General features: G+C 35.8%; 1 protein-coding gene across 1 annotated transcript in view; it reads left to right on the forward strand.

The window, feature by feature from the left end:
* The window catches only part of LRCH1 (leucine rich repeats and calponin homology domain containing 1), a 125,321-nt gene that overhangs the window by 53,801 nt on the left and 52,845 nt on the right, over nucleotides 1–18,675 (forward strand). The window contains exons 8-14 of the mRNA XM_025193891.1: nucleotides 3,307–3,412; nucleotides 5,287–5,402; nucleotides 8,711–8,778; nucleotides 9,725–9,811; nucleotides 13,060–13,149; nucleotides 13,247–13,283; nucleotides 14,091–14,207. Of these exons, the coding sequence (XP_025049676.1) occupies nucleotides 3,307–3,412; nucleotides 5,287–5,402; nucleotides 8,711–8,778; nucleotides 9,725–9,811; nucleotides 13,060–13,149; nucleotides 13,247–13,283; nucleotides 14,091–14,207 (621 nt within the window). The remainder of the gene's footprint in view (nucleotides 1–3,306; nucleotides 3,413–5,286; nucleotides 5,403–8,710; nucleotides 8,779–9,724; nucleotides 9,812–13,059; nucleotides 13,150–13,246; nucleotides 13,284–14,090; nucleotides 14,208–18,675) is intronic.

Here is an 18,675-nt window from a genome sequence, read left to right on the forward strand (position 1 = left end):
TACTAGTCCAGGCATCCCTGGACATGACTGTATTGTGCTTTGCACACGTTACCCACACTTTTTGGTACTAAGTATATAAAAGTGAAGGAGGAGCAAATATTCTCCAAAGGGTAGATTTTCAGAAACTTGGCCAAACTTCCATAGGACTTTTGGTCTGATTTAAGTGAAAGCCTTCAGATCACAATAAAGAAATGCATTTTTTCCTCTTAGAAAGCTTTAATGATTATTAGTGCTTATCTAAGTGCTTATCTACCTGTCAGAAAATAAAGAAGTTGCTGCTTAGAAGGTAGTGTAATAGATTTTATGGATAATAAAGCAAACTGAAAATAATGAACATTCACTACAAAAGGTATAGACTGTTTTGTTTTAATTTAAAACGTTAGAGCATTAAAAATACATCAATCACCAAATATTTTGGCAAGTTTCCTACAAGAAATGAAGCAAAATCACAGTCATTTTAGACCAGGTTTTTAATAGGTTTCTGACAGTCCTGAGAACATAAATTCCATTGAAGGAGTGTGACAAATTATTTTGTTTTCCAACATATTTACTTAACTTGATTAACTTTGTTAATGAAGAACTGTTATTGTATAGCTTTATCTGGGGCTGTAAATAACATCTTTAATGATGGATTGTTCTCATGTAATTAAATTTAAACAGCCCTACATTGGAGAAGAAGTGCTAAGGAAATTACAAGGGTGAAACAGCCCCTTTTTTGTACTACGAATACTAATTATATGGCATTTATTTATTCATTTATCCCTTTGTATCTGCCTCCTAGTAGAGAAAGTGGGAGGTGATAATCATGAATCCCAAATGTGTGTAGTAGTAAATGACATCACTTCTTCTCTCTTACTACACCTGTGTCACTAAGCAAACTTTGCAAAATGTTTATTGTGCATTGTGATTACCACTGCACATTTTTATAACTTAATATAACTAATATATCCAACAGCTTGTTAAAAACATCAAAACAAACTGCAACTTCATTTATCTTCCTATTTCAGAAACAGGGGGCTTTTTAGTTCTATCATTAATTGGACCAACTATATAGTTAGGAAACAGATTAGACCCAACTGGATGGTCCAGATAGTCCAGGAATGTGTGAGAATCAAGGGATTTTTTGTGATATATACTCTCTCTACAGTTGGTCCAATAAAAGATATCACCAAAGAAACCCTTGCTGCTTATATATTTCCCTGGATCATCATGGCTACAGCAACAATCCAGCCCTGACACTTCATATTTGAGAACATTTATAACACTCTATGTTCATGGAGTGAAAAACATTTTTTTTTTAATAAAATGTGTAATATTTTGTGTAATTTAAATAAGGGGATCCTTCATTCACATGATGTGAAGTTTTTATTTAATTTAATATTGATGTACATTTTAGGAAGCTTGCAAATATTCACTTGGGCCCATACAGAATGTAGGCAGAGGATAATGGAATGAATGAGCAAGTTGGATGTAGTCTATTTAGCTGTTCTGACAGTGCTGCAAAGGGTAATTTCTTTAAAGCTTAAGAACGTATGGACAGTTCCAGTATTACACACACAGAGATAATTTCATTTATTTTTTATAAGAAAAAAATAAATTTGGCAATTGTGAGATAATGAATCCTGTTTTTCCAATAATATCACCTTTACCTGTGTCTCATTATTCTCTAGGAATAAAAGATAACCCTTTTTTCACCTTTTTTTGTTTAAGGCTTCCTTCTCGAGTTTAAAAATAATTAGAACAACTGAGTATTTTTATTCCATTAACAGTGGTATGTGAGGTATGGATAAGAAGACTAGGACTTACCATGATAGTGCAGATTTAGATGTTGGTCCACCACTTCATCCCAGAATGTACATTAGCACCAGCTGTGTAGAATAGGATTGAGGTACCTTTTACAAGGCTTCATCAGGACCGAAACTTGTTTGGCTTTCACGCTAGAGTAGTGTTATGTTTTTAATATAAAAAAATGTACTCTTCATCTTGTCTGCCTTTTGATCTGTGTTAAGTCTAAGTCTATAGCTTCTGTTGTTAGCTGAAGAAAATGAGATACAGTATCTCATCTGTGAAAGTATTGTGATGATTTTTGAATACTCAGAATTGGTTTGGAGATGTCATATATGGTAGGATACTGGAAACCCTTGGGAATGAGTTGCAGAACAGTGTAGACAACTGGTCCTATTTAAAAACCCAGACTTAAAAAGCCCATGAAAGAAATGATTTGATTGCAAACGAGGTAGAATGCATTTGCCTTTGAACACTCTAAATTTTTTCCTAAACCGCACGCATGTGCACCCCTTGCCTAATCTTTAATGTTCAGAATTTTGATTGTTTGTGAGAGTGCATCACAGAATTGCAATATTTAAAAATAAGAATTGATAAATTATAGCTGAGGTTTGAATTTCTGGTAAAAAATAACCTGAATATGTTGGCTTTCTGGATGCACTGCAAAAGCCAACTATGGTAAATGACAGGATTTGTGGGAGGGATGATATGTCCCAGCAAGACTGGAAAGGTTCTTTACTGTTTGCCTGGTTTAATGACTGCCTGAGTTAATTTATTTCTCATAGGTAACTATTTGCAAGTTGTTGGGTTTCAGCACTCTGCTATTGTAATTATTATTGTACCCTGAGTTTTTTGTATGAGGACCTTTTATTTTTATTTTAAATCTAAGTAAATGAATGCTCCCACATATATATATTGATTTAAATAATTAACACATAGGATGAGTTGTGAAAAAATTAAGTTAATTCACTGTTAACTTTTGTCATTCTTGGGAAAGGTTGTTCAAATTCCTGAATGTATCGGGCAAAATTAATTTTCTTTTTTTGGCAAGGATGTTAAAACAAGCAATAACAATCACATGAGTTGACAAGAACCTTTTTAGAGTTTTTTGTTTGTTTTTTAAATTAAGTCTTTAATAACTATTGTTATTTTTGAAAATAATTTATACAATTTGTATTAATCTAAAAGACTGTGTCAGGTTATATAAAGCCATACTGTAACTGTTTTGAGCAAATGCAGATAGGCACAGATAGTCATGATGGCATCTTTAAAAAAAATGCAGGTGTAACTAAACTTTACTTGAGTTTTTCCATAGTTTGCATGTATAGGTTTAAACAAAGGCAATAAACTTGACCATTTTCCTAAATAGCACTGAATTATGAGTAGCTATATAGGACAAATAGCCTCCTAGCTCTAGGTTACTATAGAATCTTTTAAAAAATTGAATCTCTAATAAACATATAATTTGTCATTTCATTCATGTTTTAATTTTCAATTAAAGTTTTTCTTTCTTATTCTTAGCCATCTGATGAAGATACCCTCAGCCTTAATGTGCCAATGTCAAACATTATGGAAGAAGATCAAATTATAAAGGAAGATTTGGGTCACAACACAAACTCATTAAAAGGTATGAATACAAAGGGGAGAAAGTTAACAATAACAGGAATTCTGTATGTAATACTGTTATGGGTGTAGTCTACAAAAAATCCCAACACAATTTTCTAAGCTTCCTCAAACATGTACTTAAAATACACACTTTTAGTTTACCACGCTTTTCCCTGAAATATTTTAATTATGAAGCATGTTTTTGTTTGTATTTCTGAGACTATGTACCAGCCCCTTAGCACAGGTCAGAAACCTTCTTATTAATCCCATTTTACAGACTTCATTTGCCTACTATCATTAGACTACTTTGTTTTCTTTAATTCTAAAATACACCTACTGGCAGGCTCTGAGTGTGTGTATACTTTAGTATTAAAAATTACCCAAAGAACTTGTCTGCCTTAGTATTAAAAATGACATGTAAGCCACATTAATCCTACTGCAGGCAAACCCCATCAAGAAGAAAATGTTTTCTGTCCATGTCCTGAATTAATTAAGATGGAGATTCAGAAGTGCCTGCCTTGTTTCCAAATACCAAATAAATTCAAAATACAGACACCTCACCTGACCTTTAGCAACATGAATATGGAGAATCAGTTTCTCTGGTGGTCAAATCAACTTAGGGTTGTATAGGTCAAAATCAGTACTTTGAATTTTATTTGAAATTGAATAAAAGTTCTGAGTCCCTTCAGAACTTGAAAAGTGTTGTATTACTTTCAATGTATGAATAAAAATAAAAATATCTAAGTAAAAATTTACTTTTCTAAATTACACACCATTTTCTTTATTGATACAAATTATGCTGTCGGGTCTGCACAAACTTAACCAGACTAACTGTGGAAAACAACTATGTGCAAGTATCACATTAGCCATTAGAGCATGGTGTCTTCATACTTGTAGTCTTTGCTGCTTTTGTTCCAGTGAAGAAAAATTAGTTTCTCTGCTTAAAATGCTCACTGAAATTTTGGAGGGCTGATTTTGGGGAAAAGGTCTGTGTAGTACATGAGTAAATACAGTATTGGAATAGGCTGACATGTTCTGTATTGGTTGCTTTTGAGTGGTATTAGAAGAATTCAGAAGTACTCATTATAATAACGTAACGCTGAGGTTGGATTAAAGTGCAAATAAGAGGGTCATAGGCAGACAAGGTTCCTTGGGTGAATTTGATATCTTTTATTAGACCAACCCAAATAGTTGGAGAATAGTTATTAAGCAAGCTTTCGGGTTCAAAAACCCTTCGTCAGGCTAAGGAAGTTTCAGCAGTTGGTGTGTGCTCTTCCTGGATGGAATGAAAAGTAAACAAGCCAGGGGCTGGGCTGGGGAGTCAGTTGCCAGGCAGATTATAATGTATCAAAAATCCAATGTCTACATTTAGTCCATGATCTCTAGTATCCAGGAGGTTGATGAAATGGAGTTCATAGGCTCGTCTCTGGGAAGTGTCAGAGGGTCAGGCATCTGCTTCCTAGACTGTCTTAAATTTACCCTAGTCTGTGTATTTCCATTTCTATGCTGTTAATGGTATTTGTTGTGTCTTTAAAATAGACTGCTTCCTCCTCTCATGCTGGTGTAGCTTGGAAGCGATTCCATGGACAACAGTAGCGTTGTTTGTGAGTTGCACTTGTATAAGGTTGAAATCTGTCCACATATTTGAACACAAAGGCTTTATGCATACAACTTTCACATATTTTTTTTAGGTTCAGTCCAGCGTAGTCCATAAGTTTTAAGTTTCTATTTTGACAATTCTTGTGTCTTTTTAGATTTAGATTTCAGCTGTGTTACTGAGCCCTACTGCATTTAAGAAGGTTCTTCACTAAACCTGATTTAAATTCAGTTGAACAGTTAATGCTGGGTCAGAAATCATTTTTATATCTTTGTGTTTTTTATTCCATTTCCCATTAGTGGAATTTCATCAGGGATCACCTCCTCTAATTGACAATGATAAATCAAGAGAAGCAGGAAACCAGTTTGCTGATGGATCAGATACCCTCACTGCTGAATTTATAAGCTATATCAAGGCAAGTCTGATTTATATTGAATGAAAAAGAATCTCAATACTACTTTCATAAGCACAGAGGAAGCAGAAATGACAAACTGCTGGCACAGTGTTATTAATAAGAGAAGTGCAGTTGATATTCATTGTCATCGGTTTAGAGTCACAGAGTGAAAACATAAGCAGATAGATTAATCATCACCATTATTTTAAAGTTAGAAGGTCATGTTACCCATAACTCTTACTCTAATCCTTGTGAAAGGCATCATCTCCTCCCCTTAAAATTTGACCTTGTTTTTTAAATAAAATTACTATAGGGCAGTTCTCTCCTGGGCAAGTTTTGCAGCACTTGCCTATGTGAGTTTTTCTTATATTTTTAATTGGGTAATTGTTTCGAAGGTGCAAAGTTTACAATGGTGCTTAGGTCTCAAAAATTATGAAAAGATGGTGGAATATGAAAAATGGATGTAGCTAGGGAAATATTTTAGTTCATGGGAGAAATGTGGAAATCTTTAAAGACAAAGGATATCACCTACTTTTTGGTAAGCTGAACAAAGTACTGTCTCTAGAAAAATACTTGCAGTAAGATTCAGTGACTGCCTTTCTTAAGCGTCTGTTTGTAGACAGTGAATTTTCTAATCAATATTTTGCTTATACACTAATATACGTGATCTGCATCATTGCCAACAAAAGCTAAGGTGGCTTTAAGGTGTGTATGACTGCACATGGTCCAAGTTCTGGCTTTGCCCCTTTACTTTCCTTGTGGGTAGCTAGTTAATCCCTGTAAAAATATTGCTCTTGTATTCTTGCCATGGTTAATGAGCACTTTGGTTATCAGCCTGCTGTGTCCAGCTGTGTAAATTTCATCTGCCTGGGGAATGGTTTAGTTTGCTTACACGTCTAGCTGTTTTTCATAATGATTCTATGAATTGTTATCATAAATTGCAAAGTTATACCCCTTTTGTGGTTTTTTGAGTTGAGTGGTCCCTGATTTCCTTAAAGTCTGCTGCTTTTTTTTTAATTGTAGCATTGGGTTTTGCGTAATGTATCTGGGTAATATGTCTTTGAAAAAGTTGCATTAAAATCCATATAAATCACTAATGAATAGAGTCATATTGTAACGCATGAAATTAATTTAGTTCATTATGTAATATAGCTTATGTGATTAAATCTGTCCAAAAATGATTTAATACACAGATAAGTTGATCAATAGAAGGATTTCTCTGGAACTTTATATGCCAAGCTTTGAACGGTGTTTGTTTGCCTATGAAAATATATTTGCTGGATAGTCCTGCCGGGTTCTATTTAAAACTAATGTATTCCATTATGGTTACAGACAGGGTGGATATGGTTTAAATCAAATCGATTTAAATAATGATTTAAATCACAATTTAAATCACTTGTCAGGAAGCTTTGGTTTAATCATTGTTTTCTACTAGACATGCATTCTTATTTGATATAACTTTAATACATATTATTCACATCTCAGAGATAGATGTAGGTTTCATTTGTAAAAGGTACACACTATACATTTTAAAGCAGTGATTTATTTTGATATTTTTCAGATTGAATTTGCAGATACATCAGAAAGCTAATTATGATTTGGTTATTTTATTTACCAAAGCTAATTGAAGCAAATACTTGTGAAGTCATTGGGGGGTGAACTATATCCAGTTCACTAGATTAATCATGGATATTTGGGGGATATTTTTGCCACGCTGTATTAGGAAGACATCAAATGAGTGCTGAAGCCATATGTTATTAGCTTTGGGCTTTCTTCCCTTTCTTCTAGATTTCTTCTCACCTTTGATTTCTTCTCTTATATGAGATGCATCTCTTATGAGAGAGATTTTTTTCAAAATGAAAGTTAACTTTCTCTTTCAGTCTAGCTTGCTCTCATTTTCAACCTCTTCCTTGTTCTGTGGGGTGGGAAGAATTGAAAATGGAGGGTGGGAGATGCATGCAGAGGATTTTTCAGATCTTTTTCACTTTATAAAACCTTTTTGTACTGGAAAAGTTTGAAGAAAAATACAAGTGTTATGGTGTCCTGTCCATTCCCTCCTCCCCCCCCAACCCTTTTCTAATTTACCACCTCCAGTGTCCTGGGCAAAAATGTATATTTTTAGGCAACATGAACAAACAACCAAAATATTTCCTTTGTTTTCTTTAATTATATTATCAAAAGAAGTATTCACAAATAATAATGGTAAATAATAATAATAATAAATCTCCTAGCTCTGATTAATACTTATATAATGCTTTACAGCTTCTAAACTTTATAAACATTAACTACTGGTCACATCACCTTTCTACGGCAGTGTGTGTGTCATAAAGTCAGGTCAACATAGAGGCATTAAAGGTGACATGCTTTTCCCACATACAAAACTTGAGTAAATATGCAAGTGAAGGTGAATCAGCAAGGGTAAGAGGAAGAATATTTCTTCCTTTATTTCTTTCCCACACTGAAGTTGAGTGGCACATGATCTGCTGCCAACATTGCACACTTTGTGGCATGTTACTGTCCCTGTAGTATATGTTGGTTGGTGTTTTTCCAAGAGTGATTTCAGCACAGCTACAAGTCAGCACCTCTTGCACATAGTTATGAAGAGTGTTACCAGTCCTGGTTCATTTGTGCACAAGTTGTATAGTGAAAATGTTGCCCAGATTAGCACTCTTAAAGGATTTGGATTTTAATACCACCTTGCTATATTGACAGCTGAGACCAGTGTACAGGCTGTAGTTAACAGCCCTACTACAGCAAGAGCAGTCTTCGGGCAGGGTATTTCCCTTGTTGGTTAAGTGGCAGAATTTGCTGAACTCTTTAGTTCACATGATAGAACTCTTACTTTCTCAAGCCATATTTTGTGAAAGCAGAGGAATTTAAAGTTGGGGTTTATTTTTTTCTTAGTGTTGTTCCCATCCCCTTTTCCCCTATTGATTTCATTAGAGTTACTCCTAATGGTGGAATGGAGAGAAAAATCAGCTTCTGCTTTAATTGATGATTAATGTTTGCCTATGCCAGAAGGACATGGGTGAAATATGGGGCATTCAGGAATATAATTCTTATGGTTATTTGGCTTCTTTTTACCTTTAAAAGAGGCTAAGGACAATTGACCTCAATAAAATCTAACATTTTAATAAAAGATGGTGTATCCAAATGGGGTATCCTAGAATGGGGGTGGAGAGGTAGGAATGAAACACAGATCTTAGATTGCTTCATCTAACCACTCAAAATTCATAAATGAACTAGGTCACTGCTGAGGCTGAAATGAAACTTATTATCTGTTCTTAATTGCAAAGTTGTCGTCTTAACTTCAGTATGTCTATTCGTAGGGAAGAGCAGAGGAATGTGATGAATTATTACGAATAGAAGAGGACACACAATGGCAAACAGAAGACATGTAAGTATTTATATACCTAAAAGATATAATCCATATAATTTTACTAGATAACCAGAATGAATTCTGCTTTTAGGGAATTTCCTTATCAGCTTCTCATTCTCTATACTTAAAAGCACGAAGTGTATATAAATATATATAAAATAATAAAATATATACACTTATATATATAATTTTGCTATCTGTAAAATGTTATTAATATGGTCAAAAGTATTTAATATATTTGTCTAAGAATGAATAATGTTATTATTTTTAAAGGAAACAAGTATTTTTTGGTTACTGTTAACTGACTGCCCCTATTTAAATGTCATTACATCATTTTTAAGGCAGATCAAACACAGATCTTAAAAACAGTGATTAGAGGAAAATCCTACTGTCTTGCCCATTTTTAATGTGCTCTACTATAATAGTATTTAATTGTGATTAAAACATTGATGATAAACCTCAGTCATTGATTAGAGTATATACAACATAATTTAGCATGATAATGAACTCTGTATTGAAGATGCTGTAAGTTCAGATGTAAAATCAGTATTTGACAAATACTAAAAGAAAAAATACCTTGGTTGAACTGGCTAGTGGAGTAAAGACAGTTTCTAAATGTCTGAAAGTATTAGACATGAGAAAACAAGGTAAAGCCTGTTTTGCTGTTATCTTTTTACTTATAGAATAAGCAAGGTGTAATGCATTGTAGTTAATATATTATTTCAGCTTCAGATCTGAGGCTGTTTAAAATAATTAAAATGCTGTACAGGAGGAATCATTATCTGCTTAGTATGTAGGGAGCTGGGGAAAGGGGAGAGATTTTTATGAACTCACTGTCTTCAGAACATACATCATTTGCTTAATTTAAGCAGCCAATTTCAAAATATATTCCATCAAATTAAATCCTAGCTTCTCTGAAACTCATTGCAATGTCTTTGTTTCTTGTGCTTGTTTCCTGCTATAGCACAAATTCATCAGAAGAGCCAAATATTGATATAGCAATGATAGATCAGCTAAGAGAAGCAGTAGATTTATTACAAGATCCCAACAGGTATGCTCACTACACAGTGTGATGTAAGTAATGCTTGAGAGTTTTCTATAAGAGGCAGTTGCAATTCTTGAGGTCAAATGCAACCCCCCCCCCCCCCAAAAAAAAACAAAACAAAACAAAACAAAAAATATTTCCTGTATTTATTGATAGCTGAAATTGTTTGGCTATTACAGTGGTTTGCTAATATAGATGTTCTTCAGAATTGGAGTACAGTAAAAGCTGTGTTATCCGGCACTTTACCATCCGGAATGCTCTATTAGGTGGCATCTGTTCCACCGTGGCACTTCTGGTTTTGCCACTGCGAATCAAGTCCCTCTTCTTCCTTGTGGACCACAGCCCAGGGCAAAGCAGTCTGCACGGGTCCCCCCTCCCTGCCCTCCAGCACACTGACACCAGGGATTGAAAGCCCTGCCACACCAGACACGGCAGGAGGTGCAGTGGCCCGAACAGGCAAAGATGCCTCCAACCCACCAGGCTGGAACTAAGTATAATTCTCAGATAACCAGCATATTTGATTAACTGGCACCCCCATTCCCCATGGATGCCGGATAACAGAGCTTTTACTGTACTAGGTGTTCTTTACCTGGCAAGTTGTTAAAAAAAGGAAAGTAATTACCGTATTTACCTGAATACAATATGACCCTGAATTTAAGATGGCCTTCCCCAATTAGCTTCTATACACAGATCATTTATAAATGTATTGTAATTTTCCATGATGGAATCTGATTGGAGGATCATCTTAAATTGGATTCCTCCCCTCCCCCCACTTACTGGCCATTGTGCCTGCCCCCTTGCAGCCTCATGCTGCCCCAGTAAGGAGGAGCGGGCCGGGGTGGGGAGCGGGGGGAAGAGAGAGAGCGAAGTAGTGTTGGGGGGAGACTGGGGGCTACAGGGAAGGAGAGTGCCACAGCATACAGAGGTGGGGGCAGGTAGCAACTCTGGTTCCAACCCCATCAGCTACCTCCTAACGCCGTTTCCCATCCTGCCCCACTGCCTTATGCTCGATTGTAAGGCATGGTACTTTTTTCCCTTGTGTTAAATGGGCAGGGGCAGGGAGCCTTGTCTTCTACTGAAGTAAATAAGGTATGTGGCATTTTGTCTAAGGAAAGTTGTGAGATGCTCCACCCTGAATGTAGGCACAGGATTCCTATGTAGTTAACAGGAACTGCAACCCTAATAGAAACATACAAATGAGAATGAAAAAGCATTAAGTCATCCATGCACAATAATGCTGTATGGTGTGTTTTCTGAAGACTTGTCCAGGACAGTTTAAAATTGTAAGATTGCATCAGGAGAGAACTGTATTGGCTCTTTTATATATTCATAAAGAGAACAAGAGAAAGGGGAAGTCTTTTTTATTTGACTGGACACAAGATCAGGTTGTTTTTTATTTGCTTTACAGAATTGGTACTTAACACTAGTTAAGAACACTTAGGTCACTGAGTCCAGTCCTCTGCTATTGCAGGCAGTCGCATCATATTCTCCCTTTCATTAACTAGTAAATCTTCATTTGAAAAGTGAATTAGTTTTTCTTCCCCTAGAGCACTCCTTTTGCGACAGTGTTCCAGAATTTTATTCCTCTGATGATTAGAAAGCTTATTACTTCCTAACCTACATTTTATTTATGGCCAGTTGATACCATTTTTTTCTTGTGCCAGCATTGTCTTTAGTTTAAATAGTTCCTTTCCATATTGCATGCTCACTTTGCAAATTTTTCCCATTTAGTTGAAAATATGAATTTACTTTGGCTGTTATTGGACAGTAGTCTCTATTAAACTGTTTGCTTTAACTTGGTGAAGCTGTCTCTGCTTGGTAAAAGAGAAAGTAACTGCACTTATTAGAAAAGTTTGTTGATATCAGTTTTGGATTCAGTGCTGCAGCATTGTATTGCTCTTGCTCTGCACCCATGGTATGCTGTTCTTACAATTGAGGCAGATGTTGCCTTTAATAAAAAAAAAAAAAATCTGTTTTAAATTAACAATTCTTAATCTTGTAAATAATTCTGTTTTTCAGTTTCACTTGCTGCTGTAATCTACATATCTCCCCCTTTCCTCCCTTCTGAATAGAGAACAGGCATTAAAAAATATATAGATCTTTATAATATTTCAGACTTCCATTAATTTTATTCTGAAGGTTTTTGATTGATGATTTTGAGGAAAATATATTTGAACTGTTAATTTGTCCATTGGCTGTTTATTGTTCATGATGATTGCCAGTCATGTCACACACATACAAAACCAATAGAGAGAAAAGTAGTGAAGAGATCTTGCTGTGGCCTTTTTTGAACTACTTAAATACTGTTTTTGCATTTTTACATTTAGTGGTCTTCAGATACAATACAGAAACAGTCCTGGCACCAGGGACCTAAGACTCAAGTGTCCCTGTAACCCCACACCGCAAAAGTTAGGCTTAGTCTTTGCTTACATGCTTTCTGTGGTCCCATGAATTTTGCCGCCTTACCTATTCTAATGGCCTGGCTTCATCAAGAAGGATTGAGAGTGTCCTCAGCACAGAATAACCTGTAGCCTGGTGGTTAGGCTTTTCTCATGGGAAGTAGGGGCTTCTAGGTTTGAATCCATTCAGGGTGAGGTGGCCATTGAAGTTCTCTAACCACTAGCCTCTAGTGGCAACACCCAAACCTGTGTTTTAAAAAAGAGTGAGTTACCTGTGCTGTCAGGATCAACTTAAGTGCTTTTATGAAAGAGGTGTTTGTGCTGTGAATCTCAGTCTTCTATATGTGCCTTACTTAAGTGCTTCATTGCAGCCCTAAATTCTGGAGTGAGACAGGATTTCAGATATGTCGCCCTCTTCAGCATTCCCGCTGGCTGGTTTTGGCATCCTCCCATTCAGCATTCAGGCTCTTGTGAATCCCATACTGAAGCTGTCCCTGTTAGGCATAAACCTATGCCTAACCTGTGCCTGTGGATATCACTTGTAGGGGTAGACGCTTCCAGTATCTAAGGGCTAAGATTCTAAAATGTACTTAAGTAGGTAGTGTTTATGCTAACTAGAACGTGCATTCTGAACCCATTCATTGCTCAAGATGAGATTCCACATACGAAGTTGTGAAACTTAAGAATCAAAATATATTTCTACAATAATTTATTAAGGATGTTAGTAAGAAATAATATGGAATAAGTAAAAGGTAATTTAAACTATTGAATATCTCCCTTTGCTTGAAATTAAACTCTGTAGAACATTATCAAAAGCTGTACCCCAGTGCATTGTTTTTATTTCTAACTTTGCAGATTAAGCTTGGATATTACAGAGGACAGTGGTGTGAATCTGTATCCCGTGGAACCTGCAACAGCTTTAGAATTTCAGGAGTCTACAGTAAAGTGTGTTTACCTTTTTAAGAAAAATAATGGGTTTTCTAACATTCATATTTCTACACTTTACAATTTAATGTGCTTTCTCTTATATATCTATATACAGTGGCCAAATGCAGACAGAAATGTCCCGTATCTATCAGGTAGGTTGTATTATATGGTACAATATATAGTATTCACAATATGCAGGGAGGAGATGGAAAATGAGTCAATGGGTTCTTTAAATTTTTAGCTGGTAAAAATGTAAATGGTAAAAATGTATACAAATGTAGTGGTTTCAGGACAGAAATAGATGTAATTCTTTTGAAAACGTTGTATATTTTTTTTGTAGAACTTAAAAAAAAAAACAAAACATGTTACCTTGATAGCTCTTCTGGACTTTAGCATCTAGAGATTACCAATAGTGCTTTAATCTGCATTTGTTGTCTAGCAATAATTGTTTCTGCAGTCACAGCTATTTTTTATTTGTCCAAATATTTCAGGTAATATAATCTTAAAAGCAGATTGATAGTCATTACCATATGTACTTGTGCTAGTTCTTTCTCTACCCACTTGCTCTATAGCTAGAAAATGGTAAGGCACTCGAGTGTTCCTAAAGCTCTTTACAAACAAAAACAGAAAAAAAATATTTCTCTGAAGTGTTGTCACTATTGCTACACCAAATTATAATTAGACAACAATTTGGAACTTAATTTAGTATTTGTTGCTCACTATTTGATTTATATCCTGTCCAGTAAACTGTTGGTATTCCTTATAGAATTATTTGTTCAGACTTCCAAAATTGTCTGCTTGTAACCACTTATACTGAGCATCTTTCATATAGTTTCCTTCCCTATTTGTTCTTTCCAGTATTTCTTAGACTTATTTTTGAGACCATGCTATGGAAGAGTTATGTTTGTTTCTCTTCACCAGTAATATGCATAACATCTAAATGGATATGTACGTTACAGAAAGAAAATGCTGAGAAGGAACTCGAATTCCAAAAGACAAGGGGATTGATTATGGAGAAAACAAAAGCGGAGGCCAAAATTACATTTGAACAGAATGAAAAGCAGCCATTAAGTCAGGTATGGATGATCCTGGGAAAGTATGTTTATCCAGCCATAGGACTCATTTGAAGGGGAACTTCCTGAAAGAAATTCATTGACATATACAGTAATATGTTACAAGAGAAAACCTGATTAATTTTGTGAACTATGCCTTGATATGGATCTCAGGGTTTATTTTCAGAACAAAAGTTAAAAAGAACTAGTTTCTGAAGGAGAGGAATGAAATTCAGGATATCTGCTCATGCGAGGAATATTTGTATATTGGTCCTGTGCATTTTTCTCCAAAGTTTCATTCTGTAGGGGAGGTGAGAACACTTGACATGATTGAGTTCTTAGTAATGTTTAAAAATAATTCTCCAAACTTTGTATGCTCCAAGATTTTCAATAATGCAGTATATAAAACTCAATAATTTAATTTTTAAAAAGCAAACTAATTACTTGCTGAATATTAGTTTGACTTCAAGGTGTCCTGGTTTTGTGTGTACCTATGTTGGTCCTCCAATATTTAAGAATTATGAACATTATTTTTAATTCATTCATATATTTTAGTATCCTGAACTATTGGTTTCTACTGTGTACAGTACTTGCAACAAGAATTAGAGAACATAGTAATATGTTCTTCCCACTCCTGTTCATTACAGTACCCAACATTAGGAGGTCTGTCTTCATAGTTGTCCACATCTTTGCTTTTTCTCTGAAAGATATATTTTAGTAGTTCAGTATCATAATTTTCTTCTGTTTCCCATATCAGAGCTCAACTTGTATCATATCCTTGCACCACTTTGAAACACATTCCAAGTGCATCATTCATACTGCAACTAATGCTAGTCTGTTTCAGAATATTTTTGGTCTTTCCACAGTACTGAATTTTTATAAAACAAGATGTTCAATGCTTTTAGAAGGATCTTGATTTCTGAAATGTGATCCTGAAATATGCTAATACCTTAGAAATCGAGAATGCTCTGGATTTGCCAGTGATGCCAAATGGGAGTTGGAGGCACTTGCTGTTTTGCAAGAGTTACCCATCTTGTCATGAGGAAAGATAGGTAGCTGTATACTGTATGCAATAGAAAATAATTTATATCCACAGTGATGGGCACAAATTTAGATATATGATTAACAACTTATGTAGACTAAAGCAGAGGTTTGGGCTGTAATGTTGGCATGAATAGTATGTCTGTTAAAAGCTATAGCCCCCTTTATTCTGAGGAGTTGCTGTCTTCAGACAGGATATACATAAGAGTGGGATCTGATGTCTAAGAATCATTCTGGTTCAATGTCGAGATAAGGGCTGAGGTAAGACCCTGAGAGTTGTTCTTTGTTTAAAGCCACCCAGGAAAAGATAGCCAGGGGAAAAGGTGTCTCTCTTTCTCTCCTAGTTTGTTGAGAATTAGGAACATTTCTCGTGGCTGGGACTGATTGTTCCGAGTTGCTTTTCTTTTGTTTCAAATCTTTGTTTATAAAGTTGGCCCTGAGGAAAAACCTTGGACCGAACTGTAGTTTGGCCTTCACTTTATCTTACCTAGATGATGTTTCTACCCACTGCCTTACATATGCATTATACAGCATTTGTAATTGTAAACTATTTTGTCAAATATGCAATACACATTGTCAGTCTAATCATAGTTAAGGCATCAGCAATAGATAAGATTGTTATACTATTATTGTATAACTGATTTCTGGCAAATCACTTCCTGTCTGTAGATCTGTATTAAAATATTTTTGCTTGCTACTTGTTTTAATTATGACCTTGGTTAAAACACCTTGAAATACTAACCTTTCTGCCCTTGGACCAATACTGTCTTGAAAGATTATATTAAATTCATTTATGGGTCTACTGTACCAACAAACTTGCATGGAATAGGTTACTGGAAGAATGCTTTTATTTTGTTGCTAAACAAAGAAAAATAATTGCAAAGTTTTCTCTTCTTAAAAAAGTTTGCTAACTTTTTAAGATTAGAAATATAAACCTGTAGGTCTTCAGGGAAAATAACTGCTCAGTGAAAGATTAACAAATTAATAGCCATCCTAGTCAGTATATGTGCTTTTCCATTCCAAAAATGGAAATTATTGTATCCTCTAATTTCAAGAGCTAACTGTAGCGCCTCTTCCTCTTGAGCACCTCTTTGCTCTGATATTTTTTGATGAAAGTAGAGATATAGGGATACCCCCAGCTTAGGACATAAAGTTACTTAACGAACAAAAATGCTCCTTAGAAATGTGTTGAGTGATAGACAGACATAACAATAGTATCAGTATTAAGGGATACTAATAGCTGCCATGATGCAGTTGTTACATCTGCATGTTTCTGTAATGATGTAAGCGTAGCAAAACTCCTGCAGCTTTAATCCTGTTTCATTCAGGATCTAATTTAAACTGATTTAACTGACTTTTTGTTTGATACAGGATCATAAGGCTATAAGTTAGATCATAACAGCTGAAGTGCGCTCCCAGGCAGCACTCCTCTCTGTCTTTAAAGAGGTTAATATTTACATTTGTCCATACCCTTTGGTGTCAGGTATTATGCTTGTACAAGAAATGTACTTATTGTATCATTCTGTTTTTTTAAAAACACGCAGAATGATCTGATTGTTTGGAATATAGGAGGACAAAGTTCTCACAATGAGGTAGGATGCTACTGTTGTTTGTGTGTCTGTTACATAAGACATGATTTTGATTTACATATTGTCAAATGACACAATGACTTTAAAAACACAGTACCTATAGTTAGCATGTCACAGCTGCATGCAAGTTAAATTCATTCATGATAGTCTTTTAGCTGTATTTGCCTATTTCATTTGGTCATCTTTTTCATAAATGTTTGAGAGAGCCAGAAACTTTAACCCTGGAGCTATTGCTGATGTCATCCACAACATTTTTATATGCAAGGATACATATACCTTTTATTTAATTTCATTGTATTTTGTCAAGATTCATTCTTGTGCTGAGTAGTACCCATTGGTCCCACGTGATAGCCCATTTATTTCAGGGGACATACATTTACGGAACAGATTAGATTCCAGCAATCATCATCCTGTATTATGGATTCCATTCACCCCTATTATCCCCATCATGAAGCCCTTGCCAAAGGAGATGAAAGCTCTGAGGTTTTCCTTGTGGAGATTTGCCCTTTGTAGTTTCATTGGGCAGCCAGTGCTTTCTCCCCCATTTTAACACAGTGGAAGTGGCTCACAAATTCTGTGAATTACCATGGGAAGGGCATGATCATTGATAACGTTGGGCTCCTTTGAAAATTTGTGCCCATCTTCTGTCAGCATAGTTCCATAGAAGCATTGGTGATTGGACTTCCACTTCCTCTTGCTACCCCAGGAGGTCTTTTTTAAGGCAGATTTCTACCACATGTCTGTCTTATCTAATTTTGACTAGTGATATGTTTAACACTCGCTTATGCCCTCCCATATCTTTACTATTTTTCCACTTTATGCTTGGGATCTTCAAACTTAGTTCAGGGTCCAAGGGGTAGGCATGATGCCTTGATAAGTCTGATTAACATTCTTCTTTCTGCTTTTCGCTGCTAAAATATAGTTGGGTTTCCCTTCTGCAGAATTTCATAGCTTGCGGGAAACACATTTAGACAGGAAGATAAATGCTGTGAAAGAACAGAATGTCCATAATGAACTGTTTTTTTCCCTCTTATTTACTCTAAAATCCTTCACTGTAGTTACAGGGGTGTAGGTTGTAACCGTGTTGGTCTAAGGACATAGGCAGACAAGGTTCCTTGGGTGAATCTGATATCTTTTATTAGACCAACCCAAATAGTTGGAGAATAGTTATTAAGCAAGCTTTCGGGTTCCAAAACCCTTCGTCAGGCTAAGGACGTTTCAGCAGTTGGTGTGTGCTCTTCCTGGATGGAATGAAAAGTAAAGCAGCCAGCGGCTGGGCTGGTATGCATACAAGACAGGTAGTCAGTGAAAATGTAGATTGAGGAGTCAATGGGTGAGAGAGAGGCTGGGGGGGGGGAGAGAGTGGAGAGCTACCTGGGGAGTCAGATGTCAGGCAGGTTATAATGTGTCATAAATCTAATGTCTATATTTAGTCCATGATTTTTAGTATCCAGGAGGTTGATGAAGTGGAGTTCATAGGCTCGTCTCTGGGAAGTGTTTTGTAAGTTTCCGTTGAGGATCAGGACTGAGAGATTGGAGAGAGAGTGGTTTTCTTGTGAGAAATTTGCCCCCACAGGTAATTGGGTATTTCTGTTTTTGATAGATTTCCGGTGTGCGTTCATCCTGGTGTGCAGTTGTTGTTTGGTCTCTCCTACGTATTTTCCATCAGGGCATTTGGTGCATTGGATGAGATATATTACATTTCTGGAGGTGCAGCTGTAAGATCCTGGGATGCTGCTGGCTCTGTTGTGGGGTGCAGTAACAGTGGGGGTGGCAGAGATGTGTTGGCAGGTTTTGCATTTCTTGTCATGGCACAGTCTGGATCCTTTTGGTGTGTTCTGGGCTTGAGGAAGTTTGCTTCT

This window comes from Alligator sinensis, unplaced genomic scaffold, assembly GCF_000455745.1.
Source record: "Alligator sinensis unplaced genomic scaffold, ASM45574v1 scaffold110_1, whole genome shotgun sequence".
NCBI classification, from domain to species: Eukaryota; Metazoa; Chordata; order Crocodylia; family Alligatoridae; genus Alligator; species Alligator sinensis.